Source organism: Somniosus microcephalus, chromosome 24 (assembly GCF_052327205.1).
Source record: "Somniosus microcephalus isolate GS21.2 chromosome 24, FLI_Smic_1.0, whole genome shotgun sequence".
In the NCBI taxonomy this organism is placed as follows: domain Eukaryota; kingdom Metazoa; phylum Chordata; class Chondrichthyes; order Squaliformes; family Somniosidae; genus Somniosus; species Somniosus microcephalus.
In genome coordinates, this window is record NC_141010.1 from 15,927,459 (window position 1) to 15,951,617 (window position 24,159).

At 46.8% G+C, this 24,159-nt stretch overlaps 1 protein-coding gene across 3 annotated transcripts in view; it reads right to left on the bottom strand.

The window, feature by feature from the left end:
* The window catches only part of eftud2 (elongation factor Tu GTP binding domain containing 2), a 69,253-nt gene that overhangs the window by 25,081 nt on the left and 20,013 nt on the right, over window positions 1-24,159 (bottom strand). For all 3 annotated transcript variants that reach the window (XM_085966262.1, XM_085966261.1, XM_085966263.1), the window contains exons 9-13: window positions 23,637-23,719; window positions 20,452-20,618; window positions 19,273-19,397; window positions 16,355-16,418; window positions 3,987-4,077 (exon numbers count right to left, since the gene is read on the bottom strand). In XM_085966262.1, the coding sequence (XP_085822388.1) occupies window positions 3,987-4,077; window positions 16,355-16,418; window positions 19,273-19,397; window positions 20,452-20,618; window positions 23,637-23,719 (530 nt within the window). The remainder of the gene's footprint in view (window positions 1-3,986; window positions 4,078-16,354; window positions 16,419-19,272; window positions 19,398-20,451; window positions 20,619-23,636; window positions 23,720-24,159) is intronic.

Below are 24,159 nucleotides of genomic sequence, written 5' to 3' on the forward strand. Positions count from 1 at the left end.
GGCAAGTAATATGAAGTAAAACTTACCTGAACCTACTCCTGAATTTTGCCGGTTAACCGAGATTTCCGGTTATTTAGGTGCCGGTAAATCGAGTTTCCTGTAAATGATCTTTTTCTTTGCTCACTCCCACGGAGGTGGATTTCTTGCTTCCATCCTCGCCCCTCCCCTCCGCCCCCCCGCCAAGTGAGGCAATTTCCTGTCTCACTGTCTTCCCCCCTGCACCCCCCCACAATCTTGGGCCAATTATTCCCCCACCTTCTAACCCTGCTTGGCCTGCTCTCGACACTCAGTATGCATTGTTCCTTTCTTGTTGGGTGGGGGGGGGGGGGGGGAACACAACAAAACATGAATAATGTTTACAATATCCACAAGTAATGACTCCTAGAGAGGATTCAGAACGTGTAGTTCAAAGCTAATTTCCTCATATCTTGGAAAGGTTGAATTCAAGCTACATTTTCAGACACCTGAAGGCAATTTAGGGTCGTTCTCAGGGACAAGCTATTTGATAGAACAACAGAAAACGCTGGAAAAACTCAGCAATCCAGGCAACATCCGTGGAGAGAGAAACAGAGTTAACGTTTCAGGTCAAAGACCCTTCGTCAGAACTGAGGAAAAAAGCAGGAAATGAAACAGATTAAAAAGCAAGTTTGGGGGCTGGGAAATGGGGGAGGGGATGAAAGAACAAAAGGGAGAGGTGAAGAGACATTAAGAGATATTCAAGGCGAGACGAGATGGTAATAGGACAGGATGGCTCTACTGAACAACACAAATAAACTCTAAAGCCTGCACATCTGCCAATGCACTTTATTAGGGTTATGTTTATGTTAATGTATTACAAGCCAAATGTATGTTGAATGTTTAAATGTCTTAATCTAAATGTACACTCTCTGGAGCCGCAAGCCTACATTTCGTTGTACTGCACTTGTGCACTAACAATGACAATAAAGTTGATTATTATTATTATTATTATTATTAGATGAAGTGTGAAATGCGCTGGCAGAGTGAAAGACAGGGAGAGAAAAAAAAGGAAAAGTCACAAACCAAAAGTGTGGATAAAAAATATATAAAAATGATAGGGGCCGAGGTTATGATCTGAAATTGTTGAACTCGATATTGAGTCCGGAAGACTGTAAAGTGCCTAATCGGAAGATGAGGTGCTGTTCCTCGAGCTTACGCTGAGCTTCCGTGGAACAATGCAAGAGGCCGAGGACGGTGAGGTCTGAGTGGGAACGGAGCGGTGAATTGAAATGACAGGCGACCGGAAGCTCGGCTATTTGATCGCAAGCTATTTGATAATGCTCATCAGATGCCAACAGTAAACAAAACCAGCAGGAAGGCCAGAGGTGCTCCATTCCCACTCTCTACCTGAATGCTAAAATTGGACATGATTGCATGCTTAGTTCAAATGATGTTCTGCAAAAAAGCCTGCCTCCACTGCAAAGAAACTCAAGCATGTATGTGGACAACTATCTTGGGATGTTCAGTTCCAGTTTAACAGTGTCATTTTCCACATTTTGGCTGTATAAGGGGATCCACAGAGTTGAAGCACTCATATTACATTCATCAGAGATTCAGTTAAACAATTCTGAAAAGGACACTGAAACGTTAGACTTTTTGTTTTTACTTTTGGGATAATTTAAAGCAGTGTGTAAGTCAAGCACTGTATTGCTGAAATGCTGCATTCTTAAGCTGCTGTGTAATTATAATCCTTGTCACTAAAATTAACTATTAGCTTGAATGATTTGGTCCAACAGTGCTTTCCACCTTTGAAAATGAACAGTGGAATGTGGTGGGCAGCTCTTACAGACTCTGCTGTGAAACACTGCAGTAAAAAGGTAACTATTAATCCTGTAGCACCGTGTTCACATTTATTGTACAATTAGCAGAGGGTTGGGTCTGCTATTGGAAACTTTTTGCTGTAAATGCAACCACAAAGACTTGGGAGAGCCTGAACTATGGCAACAGTGTTCCCTTACTAGGTACACTCCTACCGTGCTGACAAGCAAAACTGTGTTAGGGTTCGGGTAGGCTGGGAGAAGTCAATTATGGGCTGTCAACAGACCACAGGAGTTCAGGGTGTGCCCGAAACCTTAGCTTCAGGCCCTTGACAAATGTTCGGCTTTGGGCAGAACTTAAGGCTCATTTCTAACAGGAGTTGAGGAATGTTACGGGTAAAGTAAAAGCATTTGCAAAAAAATTGAACATTAGTTAGGCTATTAATTGTATACTTTGACCTGTCTGTAAATCAACTGGCTGAGAGGAAAAAAAAGACAGACCCAAATTGTTTTTCAGGAAGTATTTTGAGTGATTCGATTTATTCACCATCTTCTCAAGAAACGTGCATGTGCATGAATTACAATAAATGCATTTGCTTATCAGGTGGAACAAATCTACATGGGCAGGGAAAAAAATTACATATGAGAAAGATATTTAGAACTGACATCACGGTGTGTGGCAGGGGAGTAGGACACAGGATGCAAGATGGAAATCATATGCCAGGCCTACGATATCTAGATATATACATCGAGGGAACAGGAGCAAAAAGCACATCTGTTCAGGGTTTCTGTCCCAGTAATCAACCTATTAAAAACATTGTAATCTTACATAAGAACATAAGATAACAACAGAAAATACTGGAAACACTCAGCAGGTCAGGCACCATCCCTGGAGAATGTCCGACGAGGGGGGTCACAGACCTGAAACGTTAACTCTGTTTCTCTCTCCACAGATGCTGCCTGACCTGCTGAGTGTTTCCAGCATTTTCTGTTGTTATTTCAGATTTCCAGCATCCGTAGTATTTTGCTATTGTATAAGAACATAAGAATTAGGAGCAGGAGTAGACCATACGGCCCCTCGAGCCTGCTCCGCCATTCAATAAGATCATGGCTGATCTTCGACCTCAACTCCACTTTCCCGCCCGATCTCCATATCCCTCGATTCCCCTCGAGCCCAAAAATCTATCGATCTCAGCCTTGAATATACTCAAAGACTCAGCATCCACAGCCCTTTGGGGTAGAGAATTCCAAAGATTCACAACCCTCTGAGTGAAGAAATTCCTCCTCATCTCAGTCTTAAATGGCCGACCCCTTATCCCGAGACTATGCCCCCCTAGTTCTAGACTCTCCAGCCAGAGGAAGCAACATCTCAGCATCTAACCTGTCAATCCCTCTCAGAATCTTACGTTTCAGTGAGATCACCTCTCATTCTGCTATACTCCAGTGAAAAGGCCCAATCTACAGGAAACTTTGGTTTATCCGGAGGTGGTATGTCCGGAAACCTCGACCTAACGGCAGAAATCGGCAGCCGCTTTGGTTAGGTTTTTTTCTTCTTTTTTTTTTTTTTTTAAAAACAGTCAGGCTCTGGAAAGCGTCTCTGTAGCTTAGCAACAGCTTCAGAGACGCTTCCAAGGTACGGGCCGAGTGTTTACAAGCTGTTGCTAAGCAACAGTGTTTGTTGTCAGATACGGAGATGAAAACCTCCGTATCCTTCAACATTAGCGCTGGTCTGTCCGGAAGTTTTGATAGATCGGCAGCAGCTCGGTCCCGTCGGTGCCGGATATCGCGAAGTTTCCTGTACAACACTAGTGATGCAATCATACTTAATTTTGGGTGCTAGATCACCATCCTCTTTATTACCATTATACTTTGGGGCTCTCTCTACCACAACTAGTGTACAATAACCTATATTAAAAAACCCACAGCCACAGCTCTCCAGACTGTTCAGTCTTTACTTGCATGGTTTTAAATGTCATCAGAACCGCTTGACTAAAAGCTTTGAAGAAAGTGCCATGCTCAAAATACTAACTTGTCTGTTCTTTCCACAGAGGCGGACTGACCTACTGAGTGTTCCCAGCATTTTGTTTTTGTTTCAGACTTCCAACATCTGCAGTATTTTACCGTAGACTATATTATTGCCGTGTAATTACAGTCAACCATCTACTGTTTCTATTATGTAATGTGCCAACAACACAATTTTGCGAAACATACCTGAGAAAGAATCTTATAGACAGGCTCCAGGACAAACTCTACAAAACTTCTCTGAGAGTTACTGGTTGGTGCCTTCTTAGTAAACTTCCGTCTGAAAGGAGAATGTATTTTTGTGTGCATTAGCTGGAAATCAATTTTGAAAATTTATAATTTAACAAGAAATTAGATTAAAAAGAATGTTTAACAAGTTAATTCATGTCCTAAGCTCTTTGAAATATGCATTTAAAAAGTCCATTTACATATTCTTGCTTTTCCCTTTTTGCACTAAGAGGGCTGCTAAGAACCAACTCTTGGATCAATGACCCTCTATAGCTACCCACTAGAAGGTGTGCCAGTGGGCCCAGTGAATCTCCTCGAATGCATTTATACCACAAGTTTAACATTAATGAAAAGCCATTTGTAGACTGTGCTGATGTTAAACTTGTAATTCTGGCATCTGAGCCCAACCCGAACCTGGAGCGAAGTCACTGGAGATTCCATCCTCAAGGGAGTCTCATTCACTTGGTTCTGGTGTCAGGTTGAGCTCCAGATTTAGGATCCATACCTGTAATGTAGGTGCAAAGTAAAACTGCTCACACCAAGGCTGTAATTGTAATGTAAATGCATCCTTAAGATTGCTTACTAACAGACCACATCCCATTACTAGTGATTCATTGAAATGTTGGCGGTCTCCAGTGGTATTGGATACTTCACAGAAACGTTATGTAGCACACAATCTACTATTCTGCTGGGAAGGTGGGAAGGGGTTTTAAGTTTGTCAGTCCCTTTAAATCTGCAAATTATAGCAGCTATAAATCCTGAGGTTCATTAGAGGTTAGTTTTTGCCTGGATGGGTGCAGCTGCATCAACAACTAAGAAACTTAACACCATCCAGGACAAAGCATTGGTAGCAGTGACCACCGCACAGTCCTTGTGGAGGCGAAGTCCTGTCTTCACACCGAGGACACCCTCCATCGTGTTGTGTGGCACTACCACCGTGCTAAATGGGATAGATTCAGAACAGATCTAGCAGCTCAAAACTGGGCATCCATGAGGTGCTGTGGGCCATCAGCAGCAGCAGAATTGTATTCCACCACAATCTTCAACCTCACGGCCCGGCATATCCCTCACTCTACCATTACCATCAAGCCAGGGGACCAATCCTGGTTCAATGAGTGCAGAAGAGCATGCAAGGAGCAGCACCAGGCGTACCTAAAAATGAGGTGCCAACCTGGGGAAGCTGCAACACAGGACTACATGCATGCTAAACAGCGGAAGCAGCATGCTACAAACAGAGCTAAGTGATCCCACAATCAACGGATCAGATCAAAGCTCTGCAATCCTGCCAAATCCAGTTGTGAATGGTGGTGGACAATTAAACAACTAACGGGAGGAGGAGGCTCCATGAATAGCCCCATTCTCAATGATGGCGGAGCACAGCACACGGGTACAAAAGACAAGGCTGAAGCATTTGCAACCATCTTCAGCCAGAAGTGCCGAGTGGATGATCCATATTAGCCTCCTCCTGAGGTCTCCACCATCACAGAAGCCAGTCTTCAACTAATCGATTCACTCCACGTGATATCAAAAAATGGCTGAGCGCACTGGATACAGCAAAGGCTATGGGCCCCGACAACATCCCGGCTATCGTGCTGAAGACTTGTGCTCCAGAACTAGCCGTGCCTCTAGCCAAGCTGTTCCAGTACAGCTACAACACTGGCATCCACCCGGCAATGTGGAAAACTGCCCAGATATGTCCTGGCCACAAAAAGCAAGACAAATCCAATTCAGCCACTTACCACACCATCAGTCTACTCTCAATCATCAGCAAAGTGATGGAAGGTGTTGTCGACAGTGCTTTCAAGCGGCACTTGCTCGCCAATAACCTGCTCACTGATGCTCAGTTTGGGTTCTGCCAGGACCACTCGGCTCCAGACCTCATTATAGTCTTGGTCCAAACATGGACAAAAGAGCTGAATTCCAGAGATGAGGTGAGAGTGACTGCCCTTGACATATAGGCAGCATTTGGCCGAGTGTGGCATCAAGGAGCCCTAATGGGAATCAGGGGGAAAACTCTCTAATGGCTGGAGTCATACGTAGCACAAAGGAAGATGGTTGTAGTTGTTGGAGGTCAATCATCTCAGCCCCAGGACATCGCTGCAGGAGTTCCTCAGGGCAGTGACCTAGGCCCAACCATCCTCAGCTGCTTCATCAATGACCTTCCCTCCATCAGAAGGTCAGAAGTAGGGATGTTTGCTGATGTTTGCACAGTGTTCAGTTCCATTCCCAACTGATGCGCTATCAATTACCCAAAAGACTGAGGTTAAGCGAGTAACTAACAGGCTTTTATTAACAAGAGAATGAAGGTGTGCCTCGAGTGGTCGACCAGTCCAGAATACAGAGGGACTGTGGAGCAGTCACCTTTATACCCGGACTTGTGGGAGGAGTCAGCCGAGGCATGTACAGACATGTACACAGTGGAATACAAACACCCACACAGGCAGGTATAACAGTGGTTTACCACATTCACCCCTTGTTTAAAAATGAGTCCGGCGGGGTGAAGTGTATTAAAAGTTTGTGTATTGGAGTCTCTCCGGAGGTCTTGTCTGCCGCTGTGATCGACGTGGCGACGGCAGGGGTAGTGAAGCTTCCGGCGTCGAGTCCCGCGTAGGCTGGGGCACTGGTGTGTAGTCCTCGTGGGTGTCGAGCGGGTCGCGGGGCCCAAGCGTGCCGTCTGCTGGGGTTGGATATTGGATCGTGGGGGGGGGGGGGGGTGGTAGTGGGTAACTGGGGCCCCCGAGGGTGCGAGGTCTCGTATGGAGACTGTGTCCTCCCGCCCGTCCGGGTACGCAATGTAAGCATACTGGGGGTTGGCGTGGAGGAGGTTGACCCTCTCGACCAGGGGGTCCATTTTATGGGTCCTCACGTGTCTTCTCAGTAGGACCAGCCCTGGGGACGTCAGCCATGGCGGTAGCGATGTCCCCGATGTGGACTTCCTTGGGAAGACAAACATTTTCTCATGAGGGGTGGCGTTAGTGGCAGTGCAGAGCAGTGACCGAATAGAGTGGAGCACATCGGGGAGCACATCCTGCCAGCGGGAGGTCGGAAGGCCCCTAGACTTTAAGGCTAGCAGGGCGGCCTTCCAAACTGTCGCATTCTCTCTTTCCACCTGTCCGTTCCCCCGGGGGTTGTAACTGGTGGTCCTGCTTGTGGCAATACCCCTAGCGAGCAGGTACTGGCGGAGTTCGTCACTCATAAACGATGAGCCCCGGTCGCTATGGATATAGCTGGGGAAACCGAACAGGGTGAAGAGGTCGTTCAGACATTTAATGACCGTGGCACTGGTCATGTCCGGGCAGGGGATGGCGAACGGGAAACGGGAGTGCTCATCAATAATGTTGAGGAAGTACACATTGCGGTCGGAGGAGGGGAGAGGCCCTTTAAAATCAACGCTCAGGCGCTCGAAGGGGCGAGTGGCTTTTATCAGGTGAGCCCTGTCTGGTCTATAAAAGTGCGGTTTGCACTCAGCGCAGACTTGGCAGTTCCTGGTCATGGTCCTGACCTCCTCAATGGAGTAAGGCAGGTTGCGGGCCTTGATGAAGTGGAAGAACCTGGTGACCCCCGGGTGGCAGAGGTCATTGTGGAGGGCCCGCAGTCTATCGATCTGCGCGCTGGCGCAGGTGCCACGCGATAGAGCATCCGGGGGTTCATTGAGCTTCCTGGGCCGGTACAAGATCTCGTAATTGTAGGTGGAAAGTTCGATTCTCCACCTCAAGATCTTGTCGTTTTTGATTTTGCCCCTCTGCTTGTTGTTAAACATAAAAGCAACTGAACGCTGGTCAGTGAGCAGGGTAAATCGTTTTCCGGCCAGGTAGTGCCTCCAATGACGCACAGCCTCCACAATAGCCTGGGCCTCCTTCTCAACAGCGGAGTGTCTGGTCTCCGGGCCCTGGAGGGTTCGTGAAAAGAAGGCCACGGGTCTCCCCGCCTGATTAAGGGTAGCGGCCAGGGCAAAGTCGGACGCGTCGCTTTCCACCTGGAAGGGGATGGATTCGTCCACTGCGTGCATGGTGGCTTTGGCAATGTCTTCCTTGATACGGTGGAAGGCTAAGCGGGCCTCTGCCGTCAAGGGAAAAGAGGTGGACTTGATCAGCGGACGGGCCTTGTCCGCATAGTAGGGGACCCACTGGGCGTAATAGGAGAAAAACCCTAGGCACCTCTTCAGGACCTTGAGGCAGTGGGAGTTCCATAGGGGGACGCATCCGATCGGGGTCGGGACCGATGACTCCGTGTTCCACAACACAGCCAAGGATGGCGAGGCGGGTTGTGCGGAATATGCACTTCTCCTTGTTATACGTCAGGTTCAGGAGTTGGGCGGTGCAGAGGAATTTTTCGAGGTTTGCGTCATGGTCCTGCAAGTCATGGCCGCAGATGGTCACATTGTCCAGATATGGGAAAGTGGCCTGCAACGCATTTTGATCGACCATCCGGTTCATCTCCCTTTGGAAGACGGAGACCCCGTTGGTGACGCCAAAGGGAACCCTAAGGAAGTGATAGAGGCGGCCGTTTGCCTCAAAAGCAATATACTGGCAGTCCTCAGGGCGGATAGGGAGCTGGTGGTACGCTGATTTCAGGTCAATGGTCGAGAAGACGCGGTACTGCGCGATCTGGTTGACCATATCAGCTATGCGGGGGAGTGGGTAAGCGTCCAGCAGGGTGTAGCGATTTATTGTCTGGCTGTAGTCGATGACCAGGCGCTGCTTCTCGCCGGTCTTAACGACCACAACCTGGGCTCGCCAGGGGCTGGTGCTGCCCTCAATAATCCCCTCCTTCAGGAGCCGCTCCACTTCGGTTTTAATGAAAACCCTGTCCCCGGCACTGTATCGCCTGCTCTTTGTGGCGATGGGCTTACAGTCGGGGGTGAGGTTAGCAAACAGTGGGGGGGGGGGGGGGGGGGGGGGGTGACTCTGAGTGTGGAGAGGTTGCACCTGGTGCGCGGCGGGCAATTTGGAAGCTGCTGGCTGCGGACTGAGAGTGGGGGGAGGGGTCCACCGTACGCCATCGTAACACTTTTAAGGTGGCACTGAAAATCTAACCCCAGTAGAACGGCAGCGCAGAGGTGGGGCAGGACCAGAAGTTTAAAATTATCGTACACAGTCCTGTCTACTAAGAGTGTCACCACGCAGTAGCCGCCAATGTCCGCCGACTGGGACTCGGAGGCCATAGAAATCCGCTGGTGCGCAGGCAGGACTGGGAGAGAGCAACGCTGCACTGTGTCGGGGTGGATGAAGCTCTCCGTGCTCCCAGAGTCAAAAAGGCAGGTTGTTTCGTGACCATTTACCTTAATGTCCATTGTGGACCGGGCCAGTTGGTGCGGTCTCGCTTGGTCCAGCGTAACGGAGGCCAGCGTAGGGGTCGGTGTGTCGCTGCGAGTATCAGATGAGGCGGTGTTGGGGGCCTGCTGCGTCCCGGCTGGCGTCCAAGATGGCGGCGTCCATGATCCCCATGCGGCTGGAGGCGTCCAAAATGGCTGCTGTTCCGGTGGTTCGCACATGGCTGGGGAGGCCCAAGATGGCGGCCCGTACGGCCCACACGCGGCGCTGCTGGGGTTCGGGGTGGCTTTGGCCCTGCAGACGCTGGCGTAGTGTCCCTTCTTCCCGCAGCCTGAGCAGATCGCATTTTTCGCCGGGCAGCGCGCTCTGGGGTGTTTGGCCTGGCCACAGAAGTAGCATTTCTGGACTTGGGACACTGCTGCGGTAGTTGGGCCGTTGCTGGGATGCGGCTGGGGTGGCACGGTGCTATGAGACGGTCCTACCGTGTCCCAGGCTGTCGTTCCCCGCGGCGTCCACGGTGCAGAGGAGTAGGCATCCATGCCCTGGTAGGCTGCGTCCAATGATAGTACGAGTTCAGAGGCCTTGTTGAGGTCGAGGTCACTCTGCTCCAACAGTCGCTGTCGGGTGTAATTGGACCTGTGGCCCGCTACAAAAGCGTCCCGGATAAGTTCCTCTGTATACACGACGGCCTTTACATCCTTACAACCACAGGCCCGGCCAAGCACAGACAGTGCCTGAAGGTATTCCTCGGTCGATTCCCCAGGTTGTTGTTTACGACTCCCCAGGAGGTGCCTGGCGTACACCTCGTTCACTGGGCGCGTGTACTGGTCCTTGAGGAGCTTGAGAGCAGCCGTGTACGAGGTCGCGTCCTGGATGACCGAGTACGCTCGGTGGTTCACTTTGGCGGTCAGGACATCCAGTTTGTCCTCATCCGATTTGACCGTTGCAGCGGAGGCGATCAGGAATTTTTCAAAGCACCTAAGCCAGTGAGCAAACTTGGTGGATGCATCCGCCTCCCGATGGTCTAAGTCCAGGCATGCTAGTGTGAGGATCTTCTCCATTATAAAAATCTTGTTAAAAAAACTGATGCGCTATCAATTACCCAAAAGACTGAGGTTAAGCGAGTAACTAACAGGCTTTTATTAACAAGAGAATGAAGGTGTGCCTCGAGTTTATTCTGGACTTGTGGGAGGAGTCAGCCGAGGCATGTACAGACATATACACAGTGGAATACAAACACCCATACAGGCAGGTATAACAGTGGTTTACCACACCAACTTCTTAGATAATGAAGCAGTCCATGCCCGCATGCCGCAAGACCTGGATGACATTCAGGCTTGGGCTCATAAGTGGAAAATAACATTCGCGCCACACAAGTGCCAGGCAATGACTATCTCCAACATGCGAGAGTCTAACCACCGCCACTTGACATTTAACGGCATTACCATCACCAAATTCCCCACCATTAACATCCTGGGGGTCACCACTGACCAGAAACTTAACTGGACCAGCCACATAAATACTGTGGCTACAAGAACAGGTCAGAGGCTGGGTATTCTGGGACGAGTGTCTCATCTCCTGACTCTCCAAAGCCTTTCCACCATCTACAAGGCACAAGTCAGGAGTGTGATGGAATACTCTCCACTTGCCTGGATGAGTGTAGCTCCAACAACACTCAAGAAGCTTGACACTATCCAGGGCAAAGCAGCCCGCTTGATTGGCACCCCATCCACCACCTTAAACATCCACTCCCTCCACCACCAGCGTACCGTGTGCCATCTACAAGATGCATTGCAGCAACTCGCCAAGGCTTCTTCGGCAATACCTCCCAAACCCGCGACTTCTACCACCTAGAAGAACAAGGGCAGCAGGTGCATGGGAACCTCAAAGGTCACACACCATCCCGCCTTGAACATATATTGCCATTTCTTCACTGTCTCGGGATCAAAATCCTGGAACTCCCTACCTAATAGCATTGCAGGAGTACTGTTGTGTCTCAAGGGGTTTTATACCCTTACCATATATAACAATTAAGAAGGACTCCGGGGTGGAGAGTTTAGTTACTGGCCATTTTATTTACAATGTGCTACTTCACTCAATGCACATTTCCCATAGTGCATTGCAAATCACCACTACGGTATCCCATGTGGGACAATTCTAATACACATTCAAAATACACAACATATTTCCTCCCCCTTAAAATAGAATGTCCACAAAACAGAATAACTGAAAATGACTAACTTTGGAAGAGAGGGTAGACTGCCTCTACATTCCACTAACCCTGGGGATTATTCTGCCCCATGCACACAGGTTAGCACTAACTAGCTCTGGAGGCTGCCTTTCTCTTTGGGGGTAACACCTAGTCTCAGGAGCAGGCTCTGGCTAGCTCTCCCGTGACCCTGCAGGCGTGGCTTCCTCCCTCGATGGCACAAGAGTGGATGGTGCCACCGTCTCAGGGTCGGACGACCAGTCCCTGCTGGAGCCCCCAGCAGGTCCTTGATCCTCTGTTTCTTGGGTTACCTGTGGCGACTGTCTTGGCAGTAACTGGTCTACATGCCGTCTCCATGTTCGGTCGTCTCCGGTGCGGACTCAGTATGAAACAGGGCCCGTCTTTTGAATGACCGTAGCCAGGACCCACCGCTCTGGGGTGGTGTAGTTACGCGCGAGGACTTTGCCCCCCCACCACAAAGTGTCGTTCTTTGGACCTCTGAGCTCGTCTGCTGACTTGATCCTGCTAATTGGCATGCACCACTGCTTCTGTGGACGTTGGCCTCAGCAGGTCAAGGCGTGTCCGTAGCTGCCTTCCCATGAGTAGGTAAGCAGGAGATGCTCCAGTCGTAGCACGAGGCGTGTTTCGGTATTTCAGCAAGAAAGCATTCAGGCGCTGCCTTAGAGGAGCATCACTTCTTGCAGCTTTCAACGCGCGTTTCAGCGTTCTGACAAATCTCTCCGCCAATCCATTCGTGGATGGATGATAAGGCGCGGAGAACGTGTGCTGGATTCCATTGCTTTTGAGGAACTCCTCCATCTCCTAGGATGTGAACTGTGTTCCATTGTCGGTTACGATCTGCTCCGGCAGACCAAATCGCCTGAACATCTGAGTCTCGATGGTTTTCTCCGTAGTGGTAGTGGACATTACTGCAACCTCCGGCCATTTGGAATGGGAGTCCACCGCGACCAAGAACATCGCTCCTTCCACTGGTCCCGCGAAGTCCAGATGGATCCGTTGCCACGGTGTCGCCGGCCATTCCCATGGATGCAGTGGCACTGCTCTTGGCGTATCCCTGGTTGTCTCGCATGATGGGCATGATTTCGCTTCAACTTCAATTTCATGATCCAGACCGGGCCACCAGAAGTAGCTTCGTGCCAGCTCCTTCATCCGGGCAATACCACAATGTCCTGACTGCAGCTCGTTGAGGACATGTTTCCGCAGCTTTGGTGGTATGATCACTCGCATGCCCCAAAGGAGGCATCCTGACGTGACAGACAACTCCTTCCCTCTTGACAGGTAAGGTAGGAGCTCAGGTGGTGCGTCTGACACCCGTGATCCATCTCCTCGCATCACCCGATCTAGTACCTTGGATAGCGTAGGGTCCACTCTGGTCTCTTTCTTGACCTGCCGGGCCGTGACCGGGGCATTGCTCATCATGTCAAAGTAGAAAATCTTCTGCTCACAGCCTTCAGAGGGCACAGGCAGCGGAAGTCTTGACAATCCGTCCGCATCGCCATGTGCTGCTGACCTCCGGTATTTGATGTTGTAATTGTGAGCGCTTAACATCAGCGCCCAGCGCTGCATCCTGCACGCTGCCAGGGAGGGTATTCCTGTGTGTGGACCAAAGATCGATGTCAGAGGATGATGATCCGTCAGCAAGGTGAATTTCCTTCCGAACAAGTAGTGATGGAACTTTTTGATTCCGAAGATGATGCCCAAAGCCTCTTTTTCGATCTGCGGGTATTTCACCTCCGCCTTGCTCAGGGACCTTGACGCGAATGCAATCGGCTTCTCTTCGCCTGAGGGAAAGATGTGGGACACGACCGCGCCGACGCCATAAGGCGACGCGTCACAGGCCAGCTGAATCTGCAACGGCGGGTCGAAGTGCGTCAACACTCTGGGGTCAGTCAAAGCTGCTTTTGCTTTCTTGAATGCAGCTTCGCACTCCTTCGTCCACGCCCAGGCCTTGCCCTGACACAGCAACTCATGTAATGGCTTCAACAGTGATGCCAGCTGTGGAATAAACTTTCCGTAATAGTTCAGGAGACCTAAGAATGACCGCAGCTGGCCGACATTTGTAGGTGCAGGAGCGTCGGCAATGGCTTTCACTTTCGACGGTGCTGTGTGTAGGCCGTCCGCGTCGATGACATGGCCTAGGTACTCCACTGATGGCTTGAAAAATTCGCATTTGTCCTTGCGAACGCGTAAGCCATATTCTTCAAGTCTTCCCAGTGTCTTCGTCAGGTTCTGCAGATGCTCGTTGTCGTCCTTTCCTGTGACAAGGATATCGTCGAGATAACATTGTACCCCTGGAATGCCGCTTAAGATCTGGTCCATAGCCCACTGAAACAATGCTGGTGCTGACGTTATACCAAAGGGTAGGCGGCAGTACCTGTAGAGGCCCTTGTGGGTGGTGATGGTGAGGTACTTCTGCGAGTCCTCTTCTACATGATCTGCAAGTAGGCTTGGCATAGATCAATCTTGCTAAACTTCGGACCGCCTGCTAGACCCGCGAAAAGATCTTCAAAGATGGGGAGGGGGTACTGTTCAGCTGAGAGCACAGGATTCACTGTTACTTTGAAATCTCCACATAAGCGAACCGCGCCGTCACTCTTCATCACTGGTACCACGGGCGTGGCCCACTCACTGTGCGAAACCGGCACCAGGACCCCTATCTTGACCAGACACTCCAGGTCAGCCTCCACCTTTGGTCTGAGGGCGTAGGGAACGTTCCTGGCCTTCAGGAAGTGTGGCTGGCTGTCAGGCTTCACCTTGAGTTTGACCGTAATCCCCTTCATACTCCCCAATTCTCCGTCAAAGACAGCCGCATGCTTTGTCAACACTGCCGCTAGCCCCGCCTCCTCGACTGACACCGCATTCACTTTTTTCCAATCCAGATGAATTTTCTCCAACCATGGCCTGCCCATCAGGGATGGATAGTCACCCTTGACCACGTAAACTGGCAGCATCACGGTTTGGCCATTAAGCTCCACCTTGACCTCCGTCTTACCCAGCATTGGGACTGTTTCCCCAGTGTAGGTCTTTAAGATGAGCTTGGCCAGCGTCAGTGATAGGTGGTTCAGTTTTTCTTTGAATAGCTTCTCTGAAATCAAGGAGACAGCGGCCCCCGTATCCAGCTCCATTTTGACCAGTATTCCCTCTAGTAGTGGAGTGACTCCATAGCCTGATGAGCCTCCATTCATCGTTAACACATGGAGATTCAGCTCCCCATCAGAGTCTGTGTCACTGTCTTCCTGTTCTTGTTTCACCATGTGTAGGTTTTTCTTTTTAGAACGCCAGTTGGATGTGTTTCCTTGTTTGTTTTTGTGTCTCTCTGTGTAGGATTGTTTGCTTTGCCCTTTACACACACGTTCAATGTGTCCTTTCTTTTCACATTTCCGACAGGTCAGGTCTTTACACCAGCAGTCAGATGGCTGATGACCTGACCTTCCACATCTGTAACACTCTCTGGCGCCCCTTGCATGCTTATCCGGTGTAGCTGCTACCCTGTGCACTCTTGTTGCAGCCCCCAACAGCTGTGCATCTTTAGCTGCTAACTCCATAGACACAGCGAGCTCCACTGCTGATTTAAGCGTCAGTTTGTCAGTCGTAAGCGCTTCTGTGTTGCTTCACATCTTAATCCACACACAAACCTATCACGGACAGTGTCATTTAGAGTTTCACCCAACTCACAATGCTCAGTTAGCTTCTTTAGTACTGCAACATAGTCGGCTATGGACTCACCCTCTCATTGGTTTCGTTTGTGAAACCTGAACCTCTCGGCAATCAACAGCAGCTTGGGTGCGAAATGTGTTTCCAAAACTTCCACAATCTGATCATATGTCTTAGCGCCGGGCTTATCCGGGTGCATCAAACTCCGTAACAAGCCAAATGTTTTTGCTCCGATCACACGGAGGAACGTCGCCACTTTCACGTCATCTTTAATGCCATTTGCAGTCACGAAAAATCCGAAACGCTCTGTATAAGCACTCCACTGCTCCGCCGTTTCATCAAATGGTCCAAACGCTCCGGTTAGCATAGCCATTTTTCCCCCCACTTTTTAAAAAAATTTTTACAGTCCTTTTCCTCCACTTCGTTTCACTGTATTGTTACTCTCCCCCTTCTTATTTGTGTAACACACGATCCGCCACCTTTACGAGGCGATTGCATCAGCACTAAACTGCGGGCGCGCCATTAAGAAAAGACAGGAACTTCTTACTTTAAACATTGCCGATTCCAGTGCGAAGTGATGCGCAAGTCTGTCGTCCTCGTCGCCAGTTTTGTTGTGTCTCAAGGGGTTTTATACCCTTACCATATATAACAATTAAGAAGGACTCCGGGGTGGAGAGTTTAGTTAACGGCCATTTTATTTACAATGTGCTTCTTCACTCAATGCACTACATTTCCCATAGTGCACTGCAAATCACCACTACGGTATCCCACGTGGGACAATTCTAATACACATTCAAAATACACAACAAGTACCTACACCACATGGATGCAGGGATTCAAGAAGGCTCACCACGCCTTCTCAAGGGCAACTAGGGTTGGGCATAGATGCTGAACTTGCAAGCGATGCCCATATCCTGAGAATGAAGATGGGGTTGCTCTTCTGAGGTTGGGGCAGAGGCACGTTGTTGGAGCAAAGAGAGAACTTTACTCTGTATCCGTGCTATAACTGACCTGTATTCCTGGAATGGGAAAAGGTCCATCCCTCACCCTCATGAGCACAATTTTTTTTTTTTTTTTAAACAAAGGAGCAAAAATATCTATCAACATACAGTGTAAAAATTCAGTTGTAGGATCACAACGATAAGAAACAACTTGAGTGAGTTTAAACTTACGTTTTTGGGTTAAAGTAAATGTCACCCCATAGACGCTTTGCAAACTCCATATAGTTAATGTCTCCTGCAAAGAAAATATTTTTTAAAAATTGAGAAATTTTTCTGAAACATCTCTTCGTACATTTTGGACCGTAATCAAAACCAGGCAAGCAACAGCTGTAAATGAAAATATATATACTTTTTAGAAAATTTGTTGATTCTCTAATGTTTGTGGTCAATTAATAAACCTATTTTGCAATCTCCAATTAGTGCCTCGCCATCTCTTATTTCGACTGTCTCTGTATGCCTGCAACACTTTCCCTCTACAATTCCTTTTCACTCTCTGTTCTGTACACTCGTTGCATGTGTCTCACAAACTTTAAATTTCTTCGCTGGATGCCTACCTGGCACTACGCGGAGAAGAAATTAGTCTGTTGCAGCAGAGTTGGGTTCAGGGAACAGAATAGTGGGTCTGGATTTGGGGAATGATGTCAAGTTTGGGCAATCAGGGAGTCCCAGCCTTGGGGGTGAGGGAGAAATGGCGAAGCTGTGGCAGCACGTGTGTGCGCGTGGTTGGGTGGAGATGGTATTTGATGATGAATGGTGCAAAAGGGAGTGTGTACCTGAGATCAGGATGCTCATAAAGCCTGGCATGATACATCAGAGTGCATGGGAAAGTGGTTACAACAATTGGAAAGTGGGGTTATGGGTAGATATAGCTTTTCCTGAATGAAGTGTTTATAATACAAGTTCTATTTTTAGGAGCATAAAATACAGTGGATGAGGAACTCTTGTGGCAGTCACATGCAAAAAAAATTTTCCCCTCATAGAATGTAAGCAATTGTTTTTGTTGTTCAACTAGTTAGCAACAGCACTACAGAGATGGTGCTAGGATTAGCCTCTGGTTCCTGGTCTCGTGGCTCTCCTGGTTCGGTTTGCTTTGTTGTTCGGGGATGTGACTGATTGGAAAGACTACAGCTGCTGGTTCTGTGATTTGATTGATCAAAGGGAATCCACAATATTATAGTGTTACGCACGCAAAACCTTTAATATAGAATATCTCATTCTTGTTCTTTAAACTTTCCTCAGCCAAGAGGACATGGGGGCAGCCGATTTGCTTCCAGGCCTCTGCCAGAGGCACCCGAGACAACCACAAGAGCAACATTTGTCTGGCACATCTCCTGAATAGAATGCTCAGATCAGTGGAGCAGGCCGATTTACCAGCTGTGTAATGCATAACATCTAAGCAAAGAAGCATTTAAAATGCTCGGATGTTAGGAACTTTTCGGAGGCCGGGTTTGTATCTCCCAGTTTACAGACGCGAAGAGAAGGTAGTCGATTCAGCATCAACTGGCACCCCTAAAGGAGACTGGATTAATAGCTATTGAATTGCAGAATTGAGTGTGATAGCAATATTAATACTACTTCTTGATTTTTTTTCAGGGGAACTAGGGAAAGTAACTAAAGTAGGTCAGCAGATAAATGAAGATAGTCCATATAATTATACAGAAAGTACAGCCCAGAAACAGGCCATTTGGCCCAACTGGTACATGCCAGTGTTCATGCTCCACACGAGCCTCTTCCAACCCCTCTTCATTTAACCCTATCAGCATATCCTTCTATTCCTTTCTCCCTCCTGAGTTTATTTAGCTTCCCCTTAAATGCATCTATGCTATTTGCCTCAATTTATGGTAGTGATTCCACATTCTTACCACTCTCTGGGTAAATATGTTTCTCCTGAATTTCACTAATGCATTTATTAGTGACTATCTTATTTTTATGGGCCCTAGTTTTGATCTCCCCCACAAGTGGAAACATCTTCTCTATGTCTACCCTATCAAACCCTTTCATACTCTTAAAGACCTCTATCAGGTCACCCCTAAGCCTTCTCTTTGCTGGAGAAAAGAGCCCTTGTCTGTTCAATCTTTCCTGATGGGTATAACCTCTCAGTTCTGGTATCATCTTTGCAAATCTTTTTTGCACCTTCGCCAGTGCCTCTCTATCCTTGTTATAATATGGAGACCAGAACTGTGCACAGCACTCAAAGTCCACAATCATACATGCGCTTTGGATAGAGTGGGCGATGCAGTGAATGGCCTGGCGTTTCTTATATTCGAATCTCTGCACAATGACACCCAAAACTTTGAAAAATGAAGACCCTTATCATCCAAGTCTCTGCCCTATCTCTATATCCCTTATAATATTTAATTCCTAAATATCTCCCTCCCTTTTAAATACTTCAATTGAATCTGCATCTACGGCCTTCTCGGACTGTGTATTCCACAATGTGTGAATGAGCTTTTTTTTCCTGAATGTGACTTTAACTGATTTAGTTCAAATTCTAAGATTAGTTTTAATTCTAAAATGATTTCCTCTTGTTCTAAATCTCCTGACTAGAGAGAAGAGTTATTTCTCTTTTAACCATCCATTCATCATTTTCAATGCCTCAGCAAAGCAACTCTTTACCTCCTCATCTCTGGGGAATATATGACCAAATCTCTCATCATAGGCAAGGTTCTTCACCTCAGCTACTAACACTGATGAATTGTCGTTGGATGCCTTCCAAGGTCAGTATTTTTCTTAAGGTAATATTCCCAAAATGGAGCACAATATTCCAAATGAGTTCTGATCAATGCTACGTATAACTGCAGAAGTTCTTCCACACTTTCATATTCTAGATCGCTTCTGAAGAAGCCCAGTATCCTATTAGGCTTTTTGATTGCACTCGTGAGCTAGCTTTAAATAACTTCTGTATTCTAAATTGTTTATCTACATTCCATGTATTTCACACAGACATACTTAATGTTTGCCAGTTCTTCAAACTTTTGCCAAATGAACGCAACAGACCAGAATCAATAGACCAGTATTACAAAGCGAGTATCTGTAGGTTAAAAGCGCCAAATGTTTATCGGTCATCTCTAATTATAACTAATGCTCACCATATGTATCAGCATAGATCTTGGCAAAGGATCCCAGAGTGAAGCAAATACTGTACTGAGAACTGGCAAAGCAAACATTACCCAACAGAGGGGAAACAATCAGGTTTTCATCTGTTGAATAGACACTGCAGAGAGAAAGAAAAAATAGGTTTAAACAAGGGTTGCACGATTTCCTTTTCTGTTTTTTTTAAGATTCTATAAAGGTTGACAAATGAGATTAGAGTAGGTAGCTGCAGTTGGAAAACTAGCACCTGCACAGGAGCAATGGGCCAAATGGCCTCCTTCTGAGCTATAATTTCTTTGATTCTATGATCCTTCCGCATCATGTACCATTCCCTTGTTAAGAGAAAATAAAAGCAGAAAACATAACTCAGACCTCTGATAATGTTCCTCTTAAGCTAGGTACAGTACTAGGACTTGCATTGGCGCAGCACAAAGTTCCGCACCTTTAAATTTTGTTTCCTCCTTGAGGATAACAGCTTAGTCTCTTGTCGAGACCGCTACATCCAACAAATAAAGTCAGGAACATAGCATGTAGTGAACCGCAGATGTCAAATCATGCCCCACTATTTGAAAAATAATTTATTTTAAAATGAGCTAAAATTGTGTTGTGGCAGCTCAGTCCCTCGTGGCAGTCAAGAGTTTGACAAGAAATCTAGCAAAGTCAAACTCACCTTTTTGTAGGGGAGAAAAAGGAAACGGAGGAAGTCTTAACTCCCTTGCCCTCCCCCTGAAGAAATAACGTGCGCTGAAGCAAAACTCTAAAAAACCGAAATAGTTCATGCGTACTGAAATCTGCAAATGTTGCACGATAATAAAAGATGAAACAACAATTCCTTTGACTTTAAAAAAAAATACAGATAGTGTAACCTGGAGCTGCATCATGCAAATTTCTAGGCATTTGAGGCGGTTTATAGTACATATATCCTTTAAGTTTATGTTTAATTAGTTGAGCCAACTCCAGCCTTGTGTGTTTTTTTTTTCAATTCACACAGATACTAATGGGTCAAATCTGGATATATTTTTGGAAAAGGTACAGAAAGTAGATTGGGTTAAAACTGGCAGAGACCTTGAATATACAAGAACAAATATATTCCCCACAGTAATGTAGAAAGTACATCACCGTTTTATTGCTTGATTGAAGAAATGCATTTTCAAAACAGAGAAATGACAGCCTACCTGAGCAAGCCATTGACTTCATCCACAATGTGACGCAGTTTGTAATATGCATCAGTTGGAGGCAACTTTAGCTCCAGGATGAGTCTGTCTATTTTATTGATGCAAACAGTGACAGCTAGCTTCTCCTGTACAGCATGTTTAACCAATCTCTCTGTGTTCAGCATTACCTGCAGATTCCACAAAAATACATTACACACACAGCATATTCTTAAAAACATCGAGACAATGTTAATAAAACAGGTCAGATATAGAATAGCTAAACGCTTGTTACAATGCTTTAAAAAAAAGTTTCTTCTCTTTAAACTCAGGTGAATATTTACAATCAAGTGAGGAGTGCCAATAAAAGACTTGCATTTATATAGCACCTTTCATGACCACCAGACGTCTCAAAGTGCTTTACAGCCAATGAAGTACTTTTGAAGTGTAGTCACTGTTGTAATGTGGGAAACGCGGCAGCCAATTTGTGCACAGCAAGCTCCCACAAACAGCAATGTGATAATGACCGGATAATCTGTTTTACTGATGTTGATTGGGGGATAAATATTGACCAGGACACCGGGGATAACTCCCCTGCTCTTCTTCAAAATAGTGCCATGGGATCTTTTACGTCCACCTGAGAGAAAGGTGGACAGCACGGTGGCATAGTGGTTAGCACTGTTGCCTCACAGCGCCAGGGACCCGGGTTCAAATCCGGCCTCGGGTGACTGTCTGTGTGGAGTTTGCACATTCTCCCCGTGTTTGCGTGGGTTTCCTCCAGGTGCTCCGGTTTCCTCCCACAGTCCAAAGATGTGTGGGTTAGGTTGATTGGCCATGATAAAAAAAAAAATTTGACCCTTAGTGTTAGGGGGGATTAAATACGTGGGGTTACGGGGATAGGGCTTGGGTGGGATGGCTGTCGGTGTAGGGACCGGGTGCTAGGGTTTGGATGATCAGCCATGATCTCGTTGAATGGCAGAGCAGGCTCGAAGGGCCGAATGGCCTACTCCTGCTCCTATCTTCTATGTTTCTATGAGAGCAGACGGGGCCTCGGTTTAACGCCTCATCCGAAAGACGACACCTCCGACAGTGCGGCACTCCCTCAGCACTGGCACTGGGAGTGTCAGCCTAGCTTTATGTGCTCAAGTCCCTGGAGTGGGACTTGAACCCGCAACCTCCTGACTCAGAGGCGAGTGTGCTACCAACTGAGCCACAATACTGAGGAATAGAACGTTTCCCCGTTTTCTGCAGCCATCCATGCTCTGGTCACATTGGTCATATATCGCATGGGTCGGATGAAAACCAAATCTTCCTCTACATGGCCCCTATAATGCATCTTCGATTCAATCTCAGAAGAGGTCCCTTACTGTATAACCAGGGCATTTCCACTTCTGACATCAGATAACCGTCTAACCTCAAAAAAAGTATTTGCCTTTATATAGCACCTTTCATGTCTTCTATAGGTAGAATGTCAATTTACTGCCAAATTTTAGGACTTTTCTTATTCAAGCCGACTAAAAACTAGGCCAAATCTGCGAGAAACTCTTTACGCAAATCCTTATGCCCAAAAGAAAGATTTTCACTCCATGCGAGATAGGCTTGAATAATGGTTCTAAAAAGTATGTTTTTTTTTAAAACCCTACAGTGCTGCAGTCTCTTCGAGTGAGCAACTGGTTTTAAAAATCTCAGGCAGAGCAGAATGGAGGCATTTCCCACATGGAGGGAATAGCAGGGAAGGGGAAATGATCTACAGGCCTGTTACCTCGCCCACCGTTCAATTTAGAGCAGGATTTGGAGAGGGCTGAGAGATCATTGAAGCCCCTAAGTGGCTCTGGGGAGACCACATTAAACGAAAGGCTCTGCTTCCAATAATTTGATCATCTCAAAATTATAACAGTGTAGAATTATATTTGGATAAGTGTAGGGGACACCAATGTATTAAAATAAATAAATTCACACAATCACGCAGGGAGCAGTAGAGTTAGCAATTTTCAGTTTCCAAGCAGTCTTGAAGAAAACCACCTTCACACGAATCTAACAATCTGATCATCCCTCTGGGTTCAGACGAGTGTTAAAAACGTAGATTTCCAAAACTGCTGAAAATCTCTCTAACTTGCTTTTTGCCACCAGTGAAGGAGGGATTGATCCTGTGTGGCTTTACCTCCACTAGTGAGAGCTTGATGCATCAGTGACTGCACTTCAAAATTAATTTGTGTGAAGCACTTTGAAACATAGCTCAGAGATGCGATGACGTGCAATATAAATGCAAATTTTTTTGATATGTTGTTTGTCAGACTCCTCTGCAAACCCAATTCCTTTTCCTTGCAGTTTAATATAATGCCAACACCAGTTACTTCTGCAGATTCAGCCACTCTTGACAAGCATCACCATCAATTAAATCATCAATCTCACCCCGTTCTGGAATCAGCCCTGCCTTCCAGTTTAGATATTGGGCCATTCACCATTTCTACAGATACCCGAGAACGTTTCATCACCAGAGACGAGACACTTCTAGACAATCATTCAACTGAACGATGACAGCAGAGGTTAGACTGCTGTTACTTTTAATCCTCAACAGTTGTAATGTGCTCTTTACAGCAAACATTTTCAGTGTAGCAGTAGATATTTGGGCACGGGGGGGGGGGGAAGACAATATTTCTATTTGTTTTTAAAAGGCAATATGGATATGCTACATTATATAAATTTTCAGGGTCTTCAAGTTTCATACATCTGTCTTGAGACTCAGTACAGGAAACTTTGGTTTATCCAGAGGTTGTATGTCCGGAATACTCGATCTAACGGCAAAAATCAGGAGCCGTTTTCTAAGTTTCCCCCCAGTCAGCCACTGCAAGGTCTGTAGCTATAGCAACAGCTTCAGCTACAGACGCTTGCAGCTGCAGCCAACTCTTTAGAAGCTGTTGCTAAGCAACAGTGTTTGTTGTCAGATACAGAGATGAAAACCTCCGTATGCTTCAACATTAACTTTGTATGTCCGGCAGTTTTGATAGATCGGCAACACGCCGTTCCCGTCGGTGCCGGATATCACAAAGTTTCCTGTATTTTCTGCAAGGTGTACTTCTTTCATGTATGCCAACAGAATTTGACTCTCATGCATTTCAATGTCCAGAACCAGGAAACTGTCTTAGTTCACAGCTGTGCCCAGAAAAAAAAATCATCTTTTGGCCTGCTACAGAGCTGAACCTACTCACCCCCTCTGCTGCATCGATGAACAGCACCATACCGTCAGAGATCCGGAAACCTGCTGTGACCTCGTCAGAGAAGTTTACATGCCCTGAAAAGAAAGCAACAAAATACATTCCATTTATAGATGGGCTGAGAACAGTTTCAGCAGCAGGAGGGCAGTCTTGTAACTCAGCAAGCAGAAAAATTCAACTCTCGAAGCTATTGATCATTATATTTATTTCAGATTTCCAGCATCTGCAGTGTTTTCTTTTTGTATTGATCATTATAACTTGTTTCATTTAAGTCAGTTCTTGGAAAGAACACAAGGCAGTGGTGAGGAGTTCCATCTCTAAGGTGAGGACAGAAAAAAGAAAAAAGTTGCATGAATTTTACATCTGGTGGTATTAATAAAAATATATTTCATTGTCATTTTTAAAAATTAGGTGTATAAAAAAATGAAAATAAAATGAATGTGTGGAATTCTAGGATCAAAGTCAAGGGCCATTATTTATCCAACAGATAGACCTGAACAAATAATACAGGAATTAC